This window comes from Cryptotermes secundus, unplaced genomic scaffold (assembly GCF_002891405.2).
Source record: "Cryptotermes secundus unplaced genomic scaffold, Csec_1.0 scaffold815, whole genome shotgun sequence".
NCBI classification, from domain to species: Eukaryota; Metazoa; Arthropoda; class Insecta; order Blattodea; family Kalotermitidae; genus Cryptotermes; species Cryptotermes secundus.
The window spans coordinates 289,033-311,221 of record NW_019733329.1 but is presented as its reverse complement, the minus strand read 5'-3'; the positions used below and the strand labels follow the sequence as shown (position 1 = coordinate 311,221).

Below are 22,189 nucleotides of genomic sequence, written 5' to 3'. Positions count from 1 at the left end.
CAGCCAATGCCCCGACTGGGATTCGAACCTACTACCTTCCTCTACTTGAACACGTTCAGTACCTAACTGGTGCATAACAGTTGATGTGTTACGTCACAGAAATTTCTGTACGGATGTGTGCAATTTGGCGCCCTAATCTGTAACAAATTTTAAGCATGAACGCAATTTCAGTTGTTATAGTTTAATGAAACCCCTTACATTACACTAAGAAAAAGCTATAATTTATCAACCACACTCTCTTCTGGAATGTGGTGCCACGTAGCTTCCTATGCCTTTGTCGTCGTTTCGGAAGAATACTGTCACGTATTAGGGGTGTGTCACTACAGACGGGGTTTGGACTGGATGATTGGATTAGAAACACTATTCATGACCGAAGAGAATAATATTATGTTATTACGTGGGAGAGCAAATTGTTTAGGAAAGTGTACAAACGAGCGACTGAGGAAGGGGCGTGTGAAATCAGGACTGATAAAGAACTGACGAACTTACACGGCGGTCCACTCATCTTTATAGTCACAGATATGAGAACTTCAATCCCTTGCTGTAAATACGGAGATAGAAGCAAAGGGTAAAAGGTAAAGTTGTCCCTCGCTCACTCACATATGGAGGTGAGCCCTTCTTGAGTATCCGCCAATTCTGCAGCTACTCAAGACTTTCGCAGCATTTTATGGAACTCGAAGATTCATTACCGCGTTCACAAGAGCCCTCCACTGGTACCTATCCTGGGCCAGATCAGTCCAATCCATACCATCCCATCCTGTCTCTCTAAAATCCATTTTAACATTGTCCACCCACCTACGCCTTGGTCTTTAATGTGGTCTCTTTCCTTCTGGCTTTCCCACCAATATACTATACGCATTCCTCGTCTCCCCCATTCGTGCTACATGACCTGTCCATCTCATCCCCCTTTGACTTGGATCATTCTAATTATACTTGGAGAAGAGTACAAGTTATGAAGCTCCTCATTATGCAGTTTTCTCCAACCTCCTGTCACCTTATTTCTCTTCGGTCCAAATATTCTACTCAACACCCTGTTCTCAAACACCCTCAGTCTATGTTCCTCCCTTAATGTCAGAGACAAAGTTTCACACCCATACAGAACCACAGGCAAAATTACCGTTTTGTATATTCTAATTTTTATATATTTGGACAGCAGACGAGAAGACAAAAGTTGTCTCTCTATTTAATTAATTAAGCACCACGCCATGAAGACGTATGGGGGGGGTGGAGAACTAGAGCCAACTGTCTTGACCTCGGCACCAGATGGAGGCGAATGGTCAAGATCAGTGTCGGGGAAAGAGCCCCCCGGTATCCATTGAATGGAAGGCTGGGTGGGCCCCAGAGTATGTCTGGATGCTGCAGAGATATGTGGGCCCTTTATCGAGCACTCTAAGTCCCTTTATTTACCGCAGAGCCAATGAGTAAGCAAGGAAATAAGTGCTGAAGTTAAGTAGCGATGTAGATCCGTTTGGTGTGAGCTGTGTACACTTTCTTACCCGTATCTGAGCTATTGTGCGTGAACACATTTTATACGCATGCGTGAGCATCATGCAGCAAACAGCCGTACGAAGGTCTCCCTATTGTTTATCCGATATGAGCCGCCGTGTGAATGGGCCCCGTCCTTCTTCACACACTCGCACGCGAGCGTCAGTCTCAGAGACTCTATATAACGACAACTGGCAGCTTGTCAACACACCAGCCGTAATACACCGACCAGAATGGAGGGTCTTCCTGTTGTGCTTGTAATTTACACGCAAATGGTGAGTACATATATTTCTGTGCATATTTGACAAGATGGGCATTACGAACAGGCAAGAAAATGAAGAGTGTTCTCTTCTGGGACATAATGCCGTATATATTGGCACGTATAGGAGTGACTATAGACGTGGCTTTGGATTGGCGAATCGATTAATTGGACATTCACAAGTTGTAACTACAATCAGTCCTTATACTCTCAAGTTTACTGTAAATATAACACATAAATAAGCGGTAGTGTAGTTGGTTCAGACACTGTGCTACAAGCCGGGAGGTCGCGGGTTCGAGTCCGCATCAGTTGGATTCTTTTCAATTGATCTAATCCTTCCAGCCGCGCTATGGCCCTGGGATCGATTCAGCCTCTAACAGAAATGAGTACCACGAATATTCCTGGGGGTTAAATGGCGGCCGGAGCTTAAGGCTGACAAATTTAATGCCATATGTGAGCCGATTGTCTAAAGAAAAAGTGGGAGCCTCGACGTCTCACAACCTTATGTGCCTCCACGGCCTGATACAGGGATATATTTACCTTTTATTATATATGGTGTACCATTTGAAACGCAACCAAACAACAAACACATTTTATGGAACAAGAAGGAAATCAGGGGCTGTTGCGCCGTGTAATGCACTCTTCTAACTTTCCTCGTGATGTTCCTGCAAACGCCACTTTAGTTGCTAGGCTGCCGCTGTTGTCAGTTTCGCAGAAGCTCTGCAGGTTCGAGCATAATACATATATTGACTAGTGGAACGCGTGTTCGTTTTCGAATATTACATCGCATCCAAATATTTGGCTGCTCTTCTTGTTACTACTGAGCTCCCTGACAATGAAGTATCGAATAAGACAACAATACCGATGTATATGACGGCGTACTTTTACTTGAATTTTAATTGACACGTCCTGTATAATATTGTGACATGTTGCGCAACGGAGGACCCCTACCTCCCCAGCGGCACGTGGCGGTAACCTAGCGCTCTCGTAATAGGCGAGTCATCACCCCGCCACTCTCCCCGCGGTGACGTGCCGAGCGGAGCCGAAGTTAGCCGAGTCCCCGCAACCTGGTGGCTATGCAACGCGAGGCAACAGCGGTGACGTCACCAAGAGGTAACAGCGTTGCTAGGCTATACGCCACGTCACAGTAGTGACGTGGCGGGAAACCCTAGCAACAGCAAACGGAATAAAAGCCGGCTGAGCAGCAAGCGAGAATCAGTGTGTTATCAACGAGTTCTCAGTTCGCAAGTTACGAGCTACAGACGCGTGTGCGAGAATCAGTGATAGTTCGTGATAACCAGTTATATTTGGAGTGCGTAATTCAGCGAGACTTGTATAGCTCCCGCGCTAATAGTACGCGAAGACAAGTGAAGATAGTGTTAAGAGATTTTGTTGTAGGGTTTGTAAAGAGTGGAAACCCGTAATATTGTGATAATTAATTGTAGCCGATATTTGTAGATTGTTCAATAAACCAATTAACGATCTCTACGGCGTATTCAGTAACGAAACACGTTACAATATACACGTATGAATTTTTCAATAATCTGATTTTGCGCTGTTTAAATCGGAGCTGCACTTCTAGGATGTACATTTCTGTTTCCAGGTGCTTACACTTGGGGCTGATACGGTCACAGTATCGAGCCCCGGAAATGCTACCAAGGGTTATCAGTGCGCTGAAGAAGGTACTTTTCCTGATCCTGATGACTGCCATAGCTACTACCGCTGTACAAACACGCTTCAAGCTAAACATGAATCGTGTTTCTGGTGGGCATACTATCATCCAATAAGAAGAGGGTGCAGCGTCGGTGGGTGTTCTGTCCTGACGAAGCCATCGCGATTTGGAATATCAGCAGCGAATGACACGAATACTTCTGACGTACAATTTCGTTGCCAAAATTCCGGGCGATTTGCTGATCCCAAGGATTGCCGCGGTTACTACAACTGTGACACGAACCTCAGACCTCAACGTTATCTGTGTTTCTTTGGCTTTGGACACTATGATGTTGAAAATAATATATGTACCCTTGGCATCTGCTAACAGTGCATGAACTGTCTAAGTACAACCGCCTAACTAAATGTATTAAGAGTCCTGATAGCTAAAGAAATTCCAAATATTTCATAGAACCCGAAGATTCATTACCGCGTTCACAAATTCCAGCCACTAATTCCTATCATGAGCCAGATGAATCCGGTTCACACGCTCCCAAACAATTTCTTTGAGATTTATTTTAATATTATCCTCCTATCTACATGTTGTCACCAAGCACGTTAACAGAAACTATATATCATCTAACTTGTATCAGGAAGTTTCCAGGTTAGAATCTGGACTGGGACACCGAACGTTTCTCGTGGTACACCTCAGTTCCTCAGGCAACGGCAGTTTATTTCCCCACATCCCTCCCAATCGGTTGTTCACTTCCGTCCAAACATTTTGCGCTACATTTTCAGAGTTGTTGAGCATGTCGTTAAATAAACAACAAATATACAGAAATATGTACACCTAGGTGTCAAAAATTGTCTACTTCTTTATGAATTCGTTGCCTTGTCTACCCTCCCCCTACTGACCCTACTGACGAAGGGTGCGCAGAAGTTTCCCCCAGACTCACGTTCCGTCCTCTCACATAAGGCAAAATGTTTTCACTTCGAATTTTGCACCAAAGTTGTCAACACCCCCACCCCCTGTACTGACCCAACCGAGAAGGTTGGTACAACACAATACTTCATACCAGTGGTACACGCACCTGCAGAGGAACAGAAACCTTCTTCGGGGAGCACGTGGCGTGTATCTCATACACTGTCAAGCAGAGATCGACACAATCTCATATCACTTTCAGGGTTGCGGTCCGCCTTCCTACCAGACACGTAAATAGAGGTACCCGTCAAATAATAAGACTGCACGCATGTACAAGAGCAAGAAAACTATCGCCATATGTCCGCAAAAACACTATGACTTAAAAGTTACGATTGTAACAACCTACCTTAATAGGACATATTACACAAGTATGTATAGTTCTTAATTATATTTTAATTATGTATTTTTTGTATTGCTAGTGGGGTGGGACTAAGTCCCTTGTACTGCGGCCACTTCTGTCCTATTGTACCAGTCCAAGATGATAGGTGAGGGTGATTGTGAAGCAATTGGTGGAACGAAGATTGGCAGGGAAAACCGAAGTACTCGGATAAAACCTGCCCCAGCGACACTTTGTCCACCACAAATCCCACTTGACCTAACCCGGGCCGCTGTGGTGGGAAGCCAGCGACTAACCGCTTGAGCTATGGCGCGACCTCTTCATTATTTTACCGTGTTTACAGTACACGATAACACGTGGTGTGAGATAAAACTGCGCCACAATTCAAAAGGAGGGATGAATACATTTACATTCTGCGAGCAAGGGTAGCGGGGTGGAGAGAGCAATTGTGTACAGAAGTAGCTAAGAAGATCAAGGGAATGACAGCTCAGTTACAGTCGAGGTAGCTCAGGTAGGCCGTACCCGAGGCGTCTTCATGCTCCTACCCACCCACCGACGTAGCCGCTCTCTTAAATGAAAGCGCTACTGCTTAACGCGCTCTAAGAACAAGAAGTTCTGGGAAGAACTAACCGCCTACTTTCCTTTAATACTAAAAGTAAAGCTATCCCTGTAATAAGCCGTGGAGGCCCATAGGGTTGTGAGACGTCGAGGCTCCCACATTTTCTAGGCAATCGGCTCACAGATGGCGGTGAGGTCAGCCTAACACACCGGCCGCCCTTTACCCCCCACGAATATTCCTGGTACTCATTTCTGTTAGAGGCTGAGTCGACCCCAGGGCCAAGGTGCGGCTGGAAGGATCAGGTAATTGAAAATTCCCATGACCTCATTGGGAATCGAACCCGTTTCCTTCCGGCTTGTAGAACAATGCCTCAACCAAGTTATTGCATGTCTCCTAACTACTAAACGTATCGTAAAGAAAACGATGAAGACAGAAGGGGACACAAGGACGCACATAGAGTAAACTGGTCTCATAAGCCTCGTAAAGGAATCGAATGAGAGGATATACAGACAGACAGACAGACAGACATCAAGGTCTTTATGATTTGCATCCTGTTGTGCGTTCCGTAACCGGCACAGCGCCCCATGACTTGGTAACGACAACATTCAACTATTTTTATTCTTAGCTAAATTTTTGGGAGTACTTTTAGAAATAATCATAGAACTAAACATATAATTAGACGAGTTATTAAACTTAAAGACTAAAAATAATTAATAAATTTTGAACCGATTTTAAGATATATTACATTAATAACTTTATTGATACTGAATAACAAAGTTCCTAATACAGTATGTTTTAACTATTTTTAATTTTAGACAACCACAGGGCACCACTGGGATTTTGCGCATATTATTAGTTTACATTCTCCAAAAGGGGTATTCCCCATAATAAACAATGGCGATACTTTGTTTTCATCTTGAAGATACTTCTCTGTGTGCTGACGGCTTAATTTACACAATTCTCACAAGCTTCCTGTTAATGGTAAGGGAAGGTAAAGTTGACCCTGTGCTTAACTACTCCACAAACGCGTATGTGGGAGTGGGTGTACAGATCCACATTTTCTTGACGCCGGCACTGGTCGGAGGTTGGTGGTCACAGCTTCACGCCCGGTTGCTTTACCCCCGGTTCCCATTGGATAGGAGGTTGGGTGGATCTCAGAGCCAGTCTGGACGGTATGGAGAAAATTCTTCACCCTATCGGGACTCGAGCTCCGACGCCTCAGTTGTACAGTCTGTAGTAAGTCGCAATACCGACTAAGCTATCGCGGCTCCTCTTAAACTTCTTGTTTTGTTTTTTTTTTCAAAATAAAAAAGTAGGCTACAAGGTGCACGTTAACGTTTACTCCTAGATCAATAGGCTACGCGGATTGAATTCTGTGTATATACGCAGCTCCATGTCTATGTCTGGGAACCCCTGGTTCGATTCTCGCCCGGAACATCTTCCTCTCATTAAGCTTTCTCGTGGTTCTTCACTCCCTCTCGGTGGAAGCAAAGCTGTAACGCTTAAGCACTCCACACCCGTTTCCTACTCACAAATCCCTCGATGTCATACAGAGTGGCCCAGAAGTAACGTTCAGATACGCTAGAAACATCTTTACCACTGACTCAGTCTACAAGAATTGTACGAAACGAGATCCTCCGTGTTCAGTGCACAACTCACAGCGCTGTGATACCGTTCCACACACTGACTGGCAGGTTTAAATCTGAACTTTCCCTTAACACGAAAGAATATTTTGGGTTAGCTGACATTTGGGAGATATGTTGCATAAAACGTATGATGTAATGAATTCTAAATGAGTCTCACGGTAGCGCATTACGCTTGGGTTTGCTGAGTTCCAGAACTTCGTGCGTCTTTTGGTATTCTCGAAGGTAAAGCTATCCCTGTTACAGGCTGTGGAGGACCATAGGGTTGTGAGACGTAGAGGCTCCCACATTATCTAGATAGTCTGCTCTCAGATGGCGGTAAGGTTTTACACGCCGGCCGCCCTTTACGTGCTACTGAGGTGTGTCAGTCTCAATCGCATACAGTTTGTATATATGTTCCTGAGATCAGGTTTCGTCAGTGGGAGATAATAAGAAAATTAACAATTAAAAATTTTGGAAACATAAAGAAAGACGTAAACAATGACAAAGAAGGAAATGGAAAATAAATCCATGATACAAACCAGAGTTATCACAAAGCCAGGCCTCTGATGGCGTGTCACTTGTCTGAGTTCCACCCACACATATCTTACAGTTCAGCTGTTTGCTTTGCGTAAGCGAGCACAGTACGGAATTGAAATTTGACTTCGAAAAGTTCTACTTTCTCCTGTTTTATCGTGTTCTCTCTAGAAAGGAAGGAGTAATAGCAGGTTCGCTTTACAAGGTGGGCTCCATTATCTCTTCCTTCAGGTGCTGTTTATTCCTTTTATTACGTGTGTAAATTGCTTGCATATCGCCTTACACAAATATGGCGTCGCGGCGCTGTGCAGAATATTCAACAGGCTCGTCACTATCTCGCCTGTCATCCTCCTCATGTTCTTAAGATCTGTCAGTGGGATCCACCTTTTACCGTTCCCCAGCACCTGACTGCTAAAGTGGCTCAAGTAACAAGTTTAATGTACTCACTGCTTAACGCTTACTTATGTACAAGCTAAAAGTAACAGGTAACGTATATCTGCATGTGTCCATGTGCTTATTATTATTATTATTATTATTTTTATTGCTAGTGGGGTGGGACTAAGTCCCTTGTACTGCGGCCACTTTGGACTATTGTACCAGCCCCGGATGATAGGTGAGGGTGATCGTGGAGCAATTTGTGGAATGAAGGTTCCTGTGCTTAACTAATTAAACACTAAGCCACGAAGACTTTGGGGAGTGGGTGTATAGATCCATTTTTCTTGAACTCGGCAAAAGTTGTAAGATTTCTCGGCGGTGACTATGAAGAATGCCGTCTTCTGGGATGTGGGGCCGTGTAGATATTGTGTAAACAGACGTTCCTCCGAACGGTAAAAGTTGGAGGTTAGTGATCAGCATCACGCCCTGGTCGCATTAACTCCGGTGAAAGATGTACTAATTTTAGAAGAGGCTTCGTGGGCCCCAAAACCGGTAATTACGTACAAGTTAAAAGTAAATACTAAACTACATGTAAACATATTCCTGTCCTTAATAAGCACCATAAGATTAAGAAGTATGGGGGAGTGGAGGTATAGTTCCATGCACTAATAACTTCGGCAGTAGATCAAGGTGAGTGGCCAATTGTACAGTAAGCCAAAGAAGTAACCGGCTCAAACAGGCAGCAAATAGAGCTTACTGGGTGCTTGCTTGCTGCTTTTTTCATGCTGGTTTCTTACATAGTAAATCTGAAGATGGAGGCGGCATTTTGCTGCGAAACGTCCGTTGATTTTCAACGGACACTAGAGGGCATTGCATACCAGAACTCTCCACAAACAAAAAGTCCTTCACTTGAATTAGTTTTACATTAAATGTACTAATTATTTAAGAGAATTCGTGTTTTAAATTTTCCGAGTGAAATCATATGTTTAAGTAGAACTTCTCTCGTGTAAACAGACCTTTACGTAAGACCAATTACAGAATCGTGTCATATCGTCTTCTCAAGCTCTGCCAACATGGGCTACAGCGTTCCGCCCTGATAAAACTGTTAAGAAAAATTATAAACATTCATTTTAAGAGTTCGGGTCGGTCCCGACCTGATAGCTCACTGACAACTCTCTGCTGCACACGTAGCAGATTGGTGTAGCGGCAAAGTTCGAGACTTTTAGTCAGGACGTTCTCAGCTATTCTCGATGTTATTTTTCGCAAGCTTCCTCAGGGAAATTCCAAGATAATACCTTTATTATGCCAAGACCATTTCCTACGAAATTCTTTTCGGTTCGCCATTGATCAATTATCCTGGCGGCCGCTACTGTCAGCGTCACGGCCCTGTTCTGCAAAGCGAAGTTTAAAATAATATGATGTGATGCTCCGACGGCGGTGAAGACTGGTGATATTGTTGTGTTCTAGATTATAACACCGTGTAGCCTGGTAGTTGGTATCAGCGATTCAGATGAAAGAATTGCCTCCATCTTCAGTGTTGATGGAGATGTTCCTCCGAAAATTTGGTACCCACGTACCAGATTACACGGTGTCATAACCAAGGGGACCACAACATGAAATTGTAAAATGCACCAGCAGTTGGTGCATCTTTTATCTCCAAATGACATCCTCAGACATTCTGACGGAATGTGATATGGTGTCACGTAATAATGAGTGACTATAGACGGGGTTCTGGATTGAATATAGGATTTATTGATTACTTATAACACTCAACTCGGAACTACAAGCAATTACAGCGCTATCGCTGATCTCCACACTTCACAAATCACTACAACACACGTTAAGCCTTTTCCAGCCTGCTGTGTCGTCACCAGCCTTTCCCTGGCAACGGCTTCTAACAGTGGAGATCCTTCAGCTTTCGCGCTCAAATCCTCTCTGAATGATGGCTCCCTTCCAACTGACTCTTTTCTTCACAGACTTCCGTACAGAATTGACTTGGTTGCCACAACTGTCTTCCTTATAACTCCTCGAAAAGGCCCACGCAGACAAGACCGTTCATTCTGGTATACTGTTTCCGCGGGAATGTGTTTACCGAGCCGTTCCACAGCAGTGGCCGTCTATTATTGCTTATTAAGGATCCGCTGCCTAGCAACGGACGTCGTTATCTTGTCTGTTTCGTAACCGTTGCCTAGAAACGAATGTTGTTTCAGAGCCGTATCCTAGCAAAGGCTGTCTCTGCTTGCTCCACAGTTCTTACTTCGAATAAATACGCCACAATATATGAACATACAATATATATGTGTGTGTGTGTGTGTGTGTGTGAAAAACAAGAGCAAAAGCAGTAACCAAATCTTATATTTACTCTTATTGGTTGGGAAACAGTTCCTTCATTTATCCCCTGCCCCTGTCCTTGGGTCACATGACCACCCTTCTTGTAAATTCCCCACGAAACAAAGCCTATTTGTGTTCCTGTGCTGCAGCATCCTGTTGCACGTCACTTCTTTCACTTCTTATTCAACCTCTCACATTCAGACTTGTGTTAAAAAATTTTAAATTCACTTGGAATTTTAAATCGCTGACGCACTGCATGTTTGAACGTAGATCGCTACGAAGCCTAATACGTAGGTGGGCTGATAATATTAAAATTAATCTTAAAGCTAAGACGGGGAGGTATGGACATGATCGATCTGGCTCAGGACAGGGACCAGTGGAGGGCTCTTGTGAACAAAGTAATGAACCCTCGGGTTCCATAAAATGCTGGAAAGTTCTTGAGTAGCTGCACAAATGACGGCTTCTCAAGAAGGGCTCAGCTCCATGAAGTTAGTTAGTTAGTGAGGACGCGCCATAGCTCAAGCGGTTAGTCACTGGCTTCCCATCGCGGCGGCCCGGGTTCGATCCCGGGGTCTGGTCAAGTGGGATTTGTGGTGGACAAAGTGGCGCTGGGCCGGTCACGGTAGCCGAGCGGTCTAAGACATGTACTGTCTTCGCTCGCTTGGAAACCGGGATCGTGGGTTCGAATCCTACTCAGGGTATGGATGTTTAGTTTGTGTGTGTGCGTTTTTCTGTGTTTGTGTACAGGTAGAGGCCTTGCGACGAGCTGATCACTCACCCAAGGAGTCCTACCGAATGTGTAAGATCGAGAAAACCCGAAGTGAACGGAGAAGTTCATGGAGGTAGGCCTAGGCCCACTGGGGCTGTGGTGCCAATGAAAAAAAAAAGTGGCGCTGGGACAGGTTTTCTCCGAGTACTTCCGTTTCCCCTGCCAATGTTCATTCCACCAATTGCTACACAATCACCCTCACCTACCATCTGGGACTGGTACAATAGGACAGAAGTGGCCGCAGTACAAGAGACTAGGTCCCACCCCACTACCAATAAAAACAGTTGGTTAGTTAGCTGTTATGCTTTTCAATAGTGACATGAAGAGCAGGCATCCTCGATAAAAAGCGGGTCCTTTTGCAGCTGTTCAATAAATACTGCATTTCTGTTACTTTTTCGACAGGACAAACGAGCCAGAACCTTCCATGTTCGAACCTTTCCTCATTTAATAAAATACATCCAATTTAAATTAAAATGAAACTCAAGGAATGTATATTCAACGGCGCTGATGTTGTTCCCACTTCAGTAATTCGCAGCGTACACAAGTTGTTACTGATAAGGAAAGCGACTTGACGAAATGTAAGGAATAATCTTATGGAACAGTATACTTTTAAACTTTTAAAGATTATTTTTACCAGTCTTTCTAGGGTATTGACTATAGAAGATTATTTAAAAAAATAATTTTATTGTTTACTGTGTAATATTTGGTGTATTTCCATCTATTCTCCAATTCTGATTTCTTGAAACATTCAGAGGAGAAACAGTCGGTCAGTAAGTTCTATAATACTTTTATTTATGCTTGAAATTTAAACAAATTAAGAACTGACGAACGAGAAGACACAAGAATTGATTGCGTCTACACATCATTGTAACTTGTAGTAAAAACATATCCCTATGTTTCTTTAAAGCATCACTTTAACATGTATGGGGGGAGTGCAGGTATAGTCCCACGCATTCTTAACCTTGGAAATAGATGGAGGCGAGTGGGTATCTTCAGGCCCTGAAAGCTTCACGAGTATTCTCGGCGATACAGCTCAGGTTACACACTGAATGGGGCCTGGGTAGGCCCCACAGTGGGTCTAGACGCTGTTCTTACTTACTTACTTATGGAACTGAGCCCTTCTTGAGGAGAAGCCAAATTTGCAGCTACTCAGGAATATCCCAGCATTTTATTGAACCCGAAGGTTCATTCCCGTGTTCACAAGAGCCCTCTACTGGTCCCTATCATGAGCCAGATCAATCCAATCCATCCCATCCCATCATATGTCTATAAGATATATTTTAAGACGCTGTAGACAAGACAAAAATCGTTTACCCCTGCCGGGAATCAAACCCGATTCCTCGGGTGTTCAGGCCATAAGCTAGTAGCAGTAATGAGTGAGCTATCCGGGACAACTTGTAACATCTGACTGCTGGGTCATCTACATTTATAAATTGCGTAACGAGCCGTAAAAGAAAAAAATGACAGTGGCTGAAATTCATTCTTACTTTACGCTGTTTTGTTATAAAAGGACATATTTTAATAACACCGGTCAATTCTTTTGACCTATACATAAACATTAGTGAAAAAGATGACCGATTTTCAATTCCGACTGAAGCTCGGGAACTGTCCACTGTCGTTTACTGCTGCCATCTACTGGTCCTGCTCCTTAACTACTTGCCATTTCCTGCTGCCATCTATTGGTTCTGTCCCTTAACTACTAAGAATGATCCGCATTGCTGAATTACACACACACAGCCACTCATAAATAGTATCCCATTTCATACACAATACACACAACATACATACCATACATACCCAGACGTAGAATTACGTCAAGAGGAAATGCCATTCAATAATTATTTTCAACTACGTATGCGAGAACAAGTGAATTGCACTGCGCGTGTACAAATTTATGTGCCCTTTAATTGTATACTGCAACACCAAATAATGTAGTGTCATTTAGAAGAAGCTACAACAAGCTATATGAAATACGAGATACAGCCAGTACAATGTACAGGATAAAGACAGATCGCGTGTGTCAAGAGAAACTGAAAGGGAGTCACGTGATGCAACACAGAAGTTATATAAAACAGCTGACAGCACTGCCTAGAACATCGTAACAAAATGGAGATCCCACTGCCTGTTACACGCGTGATGGCAGTTCACATGGTAAGTGCATCAAATTTTGTGGCGTAAGTATCCAGTCAATATCTGAAATTATTTTAGTTCAGTCCTTGAAACTATCAGTTATGGGTGATGTCAGGATAGGGAACACCCCCCTAGGATATTTGAGTAAGTAAACATTTAAGAGCCGGTCACGGTAGCCGAGCGATCTAAGGCATGTACTGTCTTCGCTCGCTTGGAAGCCGGGATCGTGGGTTCGATTCCCACTCAGGACATGGATGTTTAGTTTGTGTGTGTGCGTTTTTCTGTGTTTCTGTACAGGTAGAGGCTTGCGACGAGCTGATCAACCGTCCAAGGAGTCCTACCGAATGTGTAAGATCTAGAAAAACTGAAGTGAACGGAGAAGTTCATGGAGGTAGGCCTAGGCCCACTGGGGCTGTAGTGCCAAGGGAAAAGAAACATTTAAGAGCAGTAGGAAATATACCAAATATTAGCAATAAACATTAAATTTTAAGTAAACTGAAATGTCGCGGGTTCAAGTCCCGATGAGGTCACTGGAGTCTTTCAATTGACCTAATCCTTCCAGCCGCACTATGGCCCTGGGGTCGACTCAGCCTCTAACAGAAATGAGTACTCGGAATATTCTTGGGGGTAAAGGGTGACTGACGCGTAAGGCTGACAACCTTGCCGCCATCTATGAGCCAATTGTCTAGATAATGTGGGAGCCTTGACGTCTCACAACCCTATGGACCTCCACAGCCTGTTACAGGGATAGCTTTACCTTACTTACTTTATATCCTGAATATTTAAAGGCGTTCAGCAGAAATAGTCTCAAACAGCATAAAAGTAAGTTTGTAAGCACCATTACTGGCTCCCACCCCCAAAACTGACAGTTTTCCTTTGGAAAAGCAATTCTATAGGTGTCCACGATAAATACAGATTTCCACTGAACAGTGACAAAATTGAACTTCATATTTAGCATTTGATTTGTGTTAGGGAGGGCCTGCTTGTACGTATTATTTCATAAAATTATATAAATATATAAGGTATATAATACATTGCCGCCCGCTTCGATTCAGTACGAAATAATTGAAGATGAAAATGTATTGATACATTTCACCGTCTAGGCTACATGCAGGCAAAGTAAGGTAAAGGTATCCCTGTACCAGGCCGTGGAGGGCCACAGGGTTGTGAGACGTCGAGGATCCCACATTCTCTAGACAGCAAGTTCATAGATGGCGGTGAGGTTGTCAATCTTACGCACCGGCCGCCCTTTATCCCCAGGAAGATTCCTAGTACTTATTTCAGTTAGAGGCTAAGGCGAACCAAGGGCCACAGTGCGGCTGAGCAAACCCTCATCTCTGCTTCAGTCTCCTCCTTTAAGAAAGCCGCGTAAAGCTAAAGCGCGTAAATATGTCGAAGGCCTTTTTTTTCCTTCGCACTACAGCCCCCAATGGGCCTAGGCCTACCTCCATGAACTTCTCCGTTCACTTCGGGTTTTCTAGATTGTAGACATTCGGTACATCTCCTTGGGCGGGTGATCAGCTCGTCGCAAGGCCTCTACCTGTACACAAACACAGAAAAACGCACACACACAAACTAACCATCCATGCCCTGAGTGGGATTCGAACTCACGATCCCGGTTTCCAAGCGAGCGAAGACAGTACATGCCTTAGACCGCTCGGCTACCGTGACCGGCAGTGTATAAGAATAATATATAAGAATTCAGTTCGTACCTCACAGGAAACAGATCCGAACCCACGATCCCGGCTTCCGAGCGAGCGAAGACAGTGCATGCCTCAGACCGCTCGGCTACCGTGACCGGCGTGAAAGCCTTTACGTCCCTATTAAGTTTTAAATTTGAGTCATTTTGCTAGATAGAAATATTTCTGTCTCAAATGTGTTAATTGTGATCTTACGGGTACTAAGACATGAAATACTCTGACATTCTAATAAAGATGAAAATAACTATTTATAAATAGAGTTGGAGTAGGGGTGAAGTATGAGGTACTTAGTTCTAATCTTACGTGGCACATTGGCTGAACAGACTGAGGTTCTCGTGGTTTTCCTAACTCATTTCTGCCAAGTTTCCGAATAGTACAAGGGCATCAGGATGCTTCCACAGAACGTTGGGAAAAACGTGGTGACTCCAGAGGGGAGTACGTTGAACTGACATGTGCAAGTAAGTGTTTGGCAATTATGGTTTTAAAAGAAAATGAGTCCCGCTCATATTTGAACCACCTTGTATCTCAAGCAAGACACAACTGCTTCATTCCAAACTGTTTCCTATTCAACTGTCATCATATCAATCGACGCCATATACGAGTATACTTGCTAGTCACAGCATCGTTAAGTAAACCTAAAACAAGGAGCGTATGTGACTGAACATAATTACGCTGACGTGAGCTGAACTCGTATGTTATTTGTATGAAGATAACATACACTTATAGCCAGATAACATATAGTTTGTCACTTCAGGGTGATCAGTCTTTCATGTTGACAAATGGCGGAGAAAATTCCCAAGTTTTTATATAATTAGTTGTGTTACAGGAGCGGAATTAGTCTCGCAGAACGCTCATAATATTTACCCACAAACCACTTAACAATACAACTACTCTAACAGAGTGGATAAACCTACAGGCCAATGTGGCATGCACAAACATAAAATGAAAACACAAATAAAAACAGGAAATATAACAAATATTAAAACTATATTATTCATATATTGGAGATAGCAACACTGAAAATATTACTATATCCGCATACATAAGAGGCTGGGAGGATTTCGGTTAACTTCTTCTGGCACAGGACTGGTACCAGTGGTGGGCGGTTGTGAGCCTTCAGGATCCATAAAATCCTGATAATTTCTTGACGTCAGTCACTGTTATCCTACGAAGAATAATTCTGCTCTGCGGGGTTAGTCTCTGCAATTGTGTCTCTCATGTACCCCAAAGAAACAAGCCAGGCCCAACATTAATGAAGAACTGTTCAAATTAGATTTTCAGTGCCTTGCTGGGTTACTCCGTCGTCAAGGCGTTTGTGTGCCCCTCCCAAGGCTTGTTTCCGGATCCTGCAGACTGCAGCGGATACTATAGCTGCAACAGCAAGCTGCAGGCCTCAAGAGGAACATGTCCCCTCAGCATGCATTTCGACCCCCACTACACGGACTGTGAGGTTGGTGACTGCAGCAGTTCCACGCAGAACCAGACACTGCCTCCAACTGTAGCAACCACGACTCCGACTCCGACCACAACTACGACTTCGACGACTCCAACCACAACCACGACTCCAACCACAACTACAACTCCTACGACAACCACGACTCCGACGACAACCACGACTCCGACGACAACCACGACTCCAACCACAACCACGACTCCAACCACAACTACAACTCCTACGACAACCACGACTCCAACCACAACCACGACTCCAACCACAACTACAACTCCTACGACAACCACGACTCCAACCACAACTACAACTCTTACGACAACCACAACTCCAACTCCTACGACAACCACAACTCCAACCACAACCACGACTCCGACTACAACAACGCCAGGAACGACGACACTGCACTGCACAAGCAGTTCCGACACGTTCCCGGATCCATCGAATTGCCACAGGTACTTCCGCTGTGACGTGAACCTCAACCTCGTGTCCCAGGGCTGCGCCCTTGGCATCCTGTCCCACTACGACGCGAAGAATGGTGGCTGTTCAATAGGACTTTGCTCAAACTGAGAACAGTAGCATCTGCCGTGCCTAGGCTTTTCTGGAAACGTCGGCTAATTTTCAACGGACTACATGGCGTTCTCTCCTAGAAGCAAGGACTCTTCATAACCACAGCTGTAAGAACATCGCATTCTAAACACTGATTTACTCGTATCATTACTTAGAAACAAACTCAGGGTCTGAATAGTACAAGATGACTCTCATTCTCCGTACTCTTCGCCGCCTTTGAGTCGTGTGGAGGCAAGACACGTAAATGCCAATAAAGCATATATTTCTGCCTAGCGACAAAAGCAAAAGGACATACGTATATCGCTTTATGCATGAAACCGCTTGTCGTGTTCTGGAAACACCCAGACCTAAAGAATGGAAGAAAACGTTGAAGAAATGTGGCTATTCCGTGTCCATAACATCTCTGACGGTGCGTCATAAACATATTGTGACGGAGATCCTTACGTCATCACACGAAAGTCATTAAATTCTATCTGAACTTGCGTTGTCAACCAAAATCAACATACCGGACGGAAATCTGCTTAAACACACACAGCGCTTCTTCCATAAGCTTGCCTACTCGATTCGTGACGTACACACAAAGATGTTTTAGACACGCAATATGCATAGTTTAGTTTTGTAAACAATCTCACAATATATCTGTGAAATTGTTGCCAGTTTTGTGCATTGCAGTTCGAGTAGCATCACTAACGTCTGCAAAATAGAGACGAAATGACAACACTGCAGACTCTGTATAAACTATGTTTACTTGTGATAATTTATGTTATAAAGAAATGCCCCAACAAATTCGGGCATGATATAATGGAAATAGTTCTTGATATAGAATAAATTGAAGTAAATATAACCTTTCTTTGTTTTAAAAACATGTGGGTAACAGTACTCAGCCGTACTTCGAAAATTGACTTAAGAATTTTCGGACTTACGACTCGAAACTCGAATTTCGAACTTCTGCCATTTTATAAAACTCTCTGTAGTTCGAACTGTACTTCCTATGAATCCTTCGTAACATACTAATTAACTTGCCTGTATTTAATGGTTTATATGTTTAATACTTTATTGAGTATATAACGATATACTAGAATGGTAGCATACAGAGTGTTAAAATATTAAAAAAAAAACGGCTCTGAGCTTTGAGCTGCAGGAACGTAACCGTATAAGTCCCACGTTATACTGAATTCGACTTACCACCATTTTGGGGTAGGCAATGGGTTTAAGTCGTAAGTCCGAGTTACAACTTCATATATAACTATAACGAGAACACATAATGTATTACATCACACCTTTTTTTTCATGAAATTTATGCACTATGCCAATGTTATTCTAGAAATCGCTTGGGGGAATCCGTAGTCCCAAATTTGCAAACACCCTGTATAGTCTGATATATTGCCGGTGTCTTCATAGAGGCTTATATATTCATGTGTATAAAAGTATTCATGTGGCAATATTCCAGCTTGCAGCTTGAAACAGCCGACGTTTAATATACTATAATATATATAAAACCAAGCACAACGAAGCTTAACCGAGCGGGTTGAAGTAGCGGTACTAATCTGGACGCCTATTCAGTAGGTACTCGGTTCGAATCTCGATCGCGACACCGGGTATTGCGACTGATGTTCGTCGTTTTCATCAGTCCCTCCAGGTAAGGCGGGGACATTACGTCGATTAGGCAAAGACCACTTCCTTTAAAATATTTCCCAGTTCACCTATCATCCTATCACATGATGATTTGCAGCATTAGTTACTGGCAGCGTCGTTAAATAAGCCACGTAGAATTATATGACTTGGCTCACTGATATCGTCACGGTTAATTAAGAGTTGATACTGTCACGGTTACTCAGACTTGATATCGTCACGGTTACTCAGAGCTGATACTGTCACGGTTACTCAGTGTAGATATCGTCACTATTGCTAGTGAAGTGGGACTAAGTCCCTTGTACTGCGGCCACTTCTGGCCTATTGTACCAGCCCAAGATGAAAGGTGAGGGTGATTGTGGAGCAATTGGTGGACTGAAGATTGGCTCATTTACAGATACGGCCCCCTCAACATCAGTGATAACGAGGACTGGTTTCCATTACCGACGGGAACTTAGTTAACGTGTCACTATTTTTATTGCTGCCATCTGCTGGTCCTGCTCCGTAAATACGACCAATGTTCCTCACTCATGGAGCTGAGCCCTTCTTGTGAAGCTGCCAATTGTACAGCTACTCAAAAACTTCCCAGCATTTTCTGGAACCTGAAAGTTCATTACCGTGTTCGCAAGAATCCTCCACTGGTCCCTACCCTGAGCCAGATCAATGCAATCTATACCATCCCATTCTATCCCTCTGAGATCCATTTTAATATTGTTCACCTACCTATGTCTTGGTCTTCCAAGTGGTCTCTTTCCTTCTGACTTTCCCACCAATATATATACATTCCTCTTCCCCCATTCGTGCTACACTCCCTACCCATCTCATCATGTTTGACTTGATTATTCTAATTATACTTGGAGAAGAGTAGAAGTTATGAAACTCCTCAATATGCCTAGGTCGTTTACCCAAGGATCCGTCCAGGTCCGAGGCTTGTTGTAAATTTTTCGTAATAAACTTATTTTTTACGGTGAGGAATTGTCAGCCCCACGCCCAACACCCCAGCTGAAGGACCACCCCTTATCGGCTGTCCGCGGCTGCTTATTCAATATTTTCGCCGCTACCCTCCATACATGGAGGGCGTCTCCTCAAGCCACAACCTGAGGGTGGGCCACGCCGTGATGACAAGGGACCCATCTAACACGGACAACCAATGTTACACATACATAACATGTAAAGCTGTCCCTGTGCGTTAACTAACTAAACAGTATGCCCTGAAGACGTTTAAAATGTTTCAGTGATTGTAGTTTGTGAGAAACTTTCTATTGGCTCCAACACCGCAATTCGTGTATAAACTTTATGCATTATTTCACATCACGGTTTGCTCTTTGTGGCCATCGGCAGGGAAAACAGTTAACAGTTTTATACTTTGGCAATAACACGTATAATCACACCCACATGTAAACATTGGCCACTGCAGAGGTGTAACCGGCTTCTCTTTCGAGGCTTCTAGCCCACAAGTTGGGCTCCACCTCTTCACTCTGTAACCGTTCTTACCTCACCTTCACTTCCCCCCTCGTTGGTTGGTTAGTCACGCGTTGTTCGTCGCTCCTCTCCTTCTTTCTTTCTTCTTCTCTTTCTTCTTCTTCTTCTTAGGTTGGGCGCCAGTAAGCTCAGGTGGTGTCGGCTTACAATAGTCGGTGGTTTATTTTGGAAAGGCGGTCAAGGTGATATTCAACTAGTTCAGCTGTGGGTAGAGCTGGGATCCTTCTCAGAGCGTTTGCTAGGGCCTCGCTTAGGACGGGGAGGGAAGTAGTTGGTTCAATGCTAATTTACATTTAACACTGTGACCATTTATTGAGATCAACACTTCCCTTCACCTGATGGCACACACAAACGCGCACACACACAGTCAATACAAAGGATGCTTATATATAGGTCCTTGTCTAGCACAGTCCTGGTATAACGGACGTTATTATTACAATTTACACTTTCTTTAGCACTCTGAACTTGAGGTTATTCAGAACAGCGGAAAACACAGATTTTGTTTCCGAATTATTTACGAGTAGCAGGCACTTGGTGACTGGTTGGCAACTGTTTGTCAACTAACTTGTTACTCTTTGTCTGAAAACACTGATGTCCCCTGGACGTCAGTTCCTCTGCTAAGTCACTCCCCCTTAATTCCACTGATTGGGTAATTTTGAGAACAGGGGTTTACACAATTTCTGTATCTCCAATCAGCTAGCTGCAATTTGGGGCTTTGACCCTTAAAGTCCCAACGTCGTTTTTGACAGTACACTGATAGATAACCTGCTTGGCGTGGGTTACAAAACCGCCTACTTTTAAGTTACGACATGCAGGACCTGTCAGTGATCGAATTCTCAAAGTTTGCCGCCGTGCTACTCGCAAATAAAATTTCCCAGAAAAAGCCACAGGGGGTGCTTCCTGTGTAACATCAAGATTTGGAGTAAGTCCATTCCTGAAAACAAGAATGTGACTGTGTCACACTGGCTTGGGTATTACTTGTTACCTGCACTCAATTTTTTGTTACTGATTATTCTAATTATACTTAAATTAGTGAGTGACAGTGGAGCGGTTACAGAGGCAAACAGCAGATTCAAGAGAATGAGTGTAACGCGTTTTATCTGATATTGGCCATACAGAGCCGAAACACAGTGTAAACTTTATATAACCGGTGCCCTATTACATGTGGCGTATAGAGCCGTTGCTACGCCGTGACTCTGTAAACTGCGTAACGCCCGCAACATACAGGGACGCATCAGTACGACTATATTTTCTGTGTGGTCCGTGCCGAGATGTTATAACCGGTAAGTTTGGAGCTTTTCGCTTAGTGGAGGGTGGAGTCCAACTGGGTCCACTCGGCACGGCGGCCACTGATTGTAGCCTGCCCCGGGTGATTATGATGACGGAGAATTTGGTGCAACGAAGATTGGCAGGGGAAACCGAAATACTCGGAGAAAACCTGCCCCAGCGCTACTCTGTCCACCACAAATCCCACTTGACTAGACCCGGGATCGAACCCGGGCCGCAGCGTTGGGAAGCCAGCGACTAACCGCCTGAGCTATGGCGGGGCCTAAGTTTGGAGCTTAGTCAGGACAGTCCGTTCTGTACAGGAATCTGTGAAGAATGGACCTGAGCCGGAGGCAGAGGAATAGCCACTGTTTGAGCCGTTACCAGGAAACGTCTAGCAACAGATTGAGAACACTAGACTGTGTGCTTTAGTGAACTGTAAAGTGTGGGAGTAGCGATGTATTATATTTATGTGTAGTTAGAGCCTTTAAGTGATCAATAAATCCAATCCCAATCTATGGTCACACACATACATGACAGTACATTCAAGATATGCCCAGGCATAGAATTACGTCAACAGGAAATGATATTGAACATTATCTACAAGGACGCCTACATGAACAAGCCAACTGCTTTCTACGCGTAAATATTCGAGCAGCGTTTGTGTACGGTACCAGGAAACAATGCAGTACAATTCAGAATTCGCGTCCATGAGCTCTGAAATATCAGAAACAGACACTAAAACGCACAGAATAAAAAAAAAGCAAGTTTCGAGAGACAGTGAAAGGAAGTCATGTGGTGCAACACAGAAGTTATATAAAGCAGCTGACAGCAGAAACCACGAACATCGTAACAAAATGGAGATCCCACTGCCTGTTACACGCGTGATGGCAGTTCATATGGTAAGTGCATCAAATTTTGTGGCGTAAGTATCCAGTCAATATCTGAAATAATTTTAGTTCAATCCATGAAACTATCAGTTATGGGCGATGTCAGGATAGGGAAGACCAGACATCTGCCCATCACTCGGTAGCCTGCATTTTACACAAAATC

General features: G+C 43.8%; 3 protein-coding genes across 3 annotated transcripts in view; all 3 read left to right on the top strand.

The window, feature by feature from the left end:
* Positions 1–1,605: 1,605 nt before the first annotated feature.
* Positions 1,606–4,247, top strand: LOC111868054. Its single transcript, XM_023858411.2, has 2 exons — positions 1,606–1,760; positions 3,348–4,247. The coding sequence occupies exons 1-2, from the start codon at positions 1,719–1,721 to the stop codon at positions 3,780–3,782; spliced, it is 477 nt and encodes a 158-aa protein (XP_023714179.1). The 5' UTR covers positions 1,606–1,718; the 3' UTR covers positions 3,783–4,247.
* Positions 4,248–12,952: 8,705 nt separating this feature from the next.
* Positions 12,953–17,597, top strand: LOC111868053 (integumentary mucin C.1-like). The gene is made up of 2 exons (XM_023858408.2): positions 12,953–13,057; positions 16,010–17,597. The coding sequence occupies exons 1-2, from the start codon at positions 13,013–13,015 to the stop codon at positions 16,754–16,756; spliced, it is 792 nt and encodes a 263-aa protein (XP_023714176.1). The 5' UTR covers positions 12,953–13,012; the 3' UTR covers positions 16,757–17,597.
* Positions 17,598–21,756: 4,159 nt separating this feature from the next.
* LOC117282022 (peritrophin-48-like) overlaps positions 21,757–22,189 on the top strand; it is a 3,572-nt gene continuing 3,139 nt past the window's right edge. The window contains exon 1 of the mRNA XM_023858407.2: positions 21,757–22,038. Coding sequence (XP_023714175.1) covers positions 21,820–22,038 — 219 coding nt within the window. The 5' untranslated portion in view covers positions 21,757–21,819. The remainder of the gene's footprint in view (positions 22,039–22,189) is intronic.

Excerpts from the sequence above, each read along its gene's own strand:
- LOC111868054 (XM_023858411.2), top strand. The coding sequence starts at position 1,719 with ATGGAGGGTCTTCCTGTTGTGCTTGTAATTTACACGCAAATG. Across the intron at positions 1,761-3,347 it reads TTGTAATTTACACGCAAATG|GTGCTTACACTTGGGGCTGA; the intron begins GTGAGTACATAT and ends TTCTGTTTCCAG.
- LOC111868053 (XM_023858408.2), top strand. The coding sequence starts at position 13,013 with ATGGAGATCCCACTGCCTGTTACACGCGTGATGGCAGTTCACATG. Across the intron at positions 13,058-16,009 it reads GCGTGATGGCAGTTCACATG|ATTTTCAGTGCCTTGCTGGG; the intron begins GTAAGTGCATCA and ends TGTTCAAATTAG.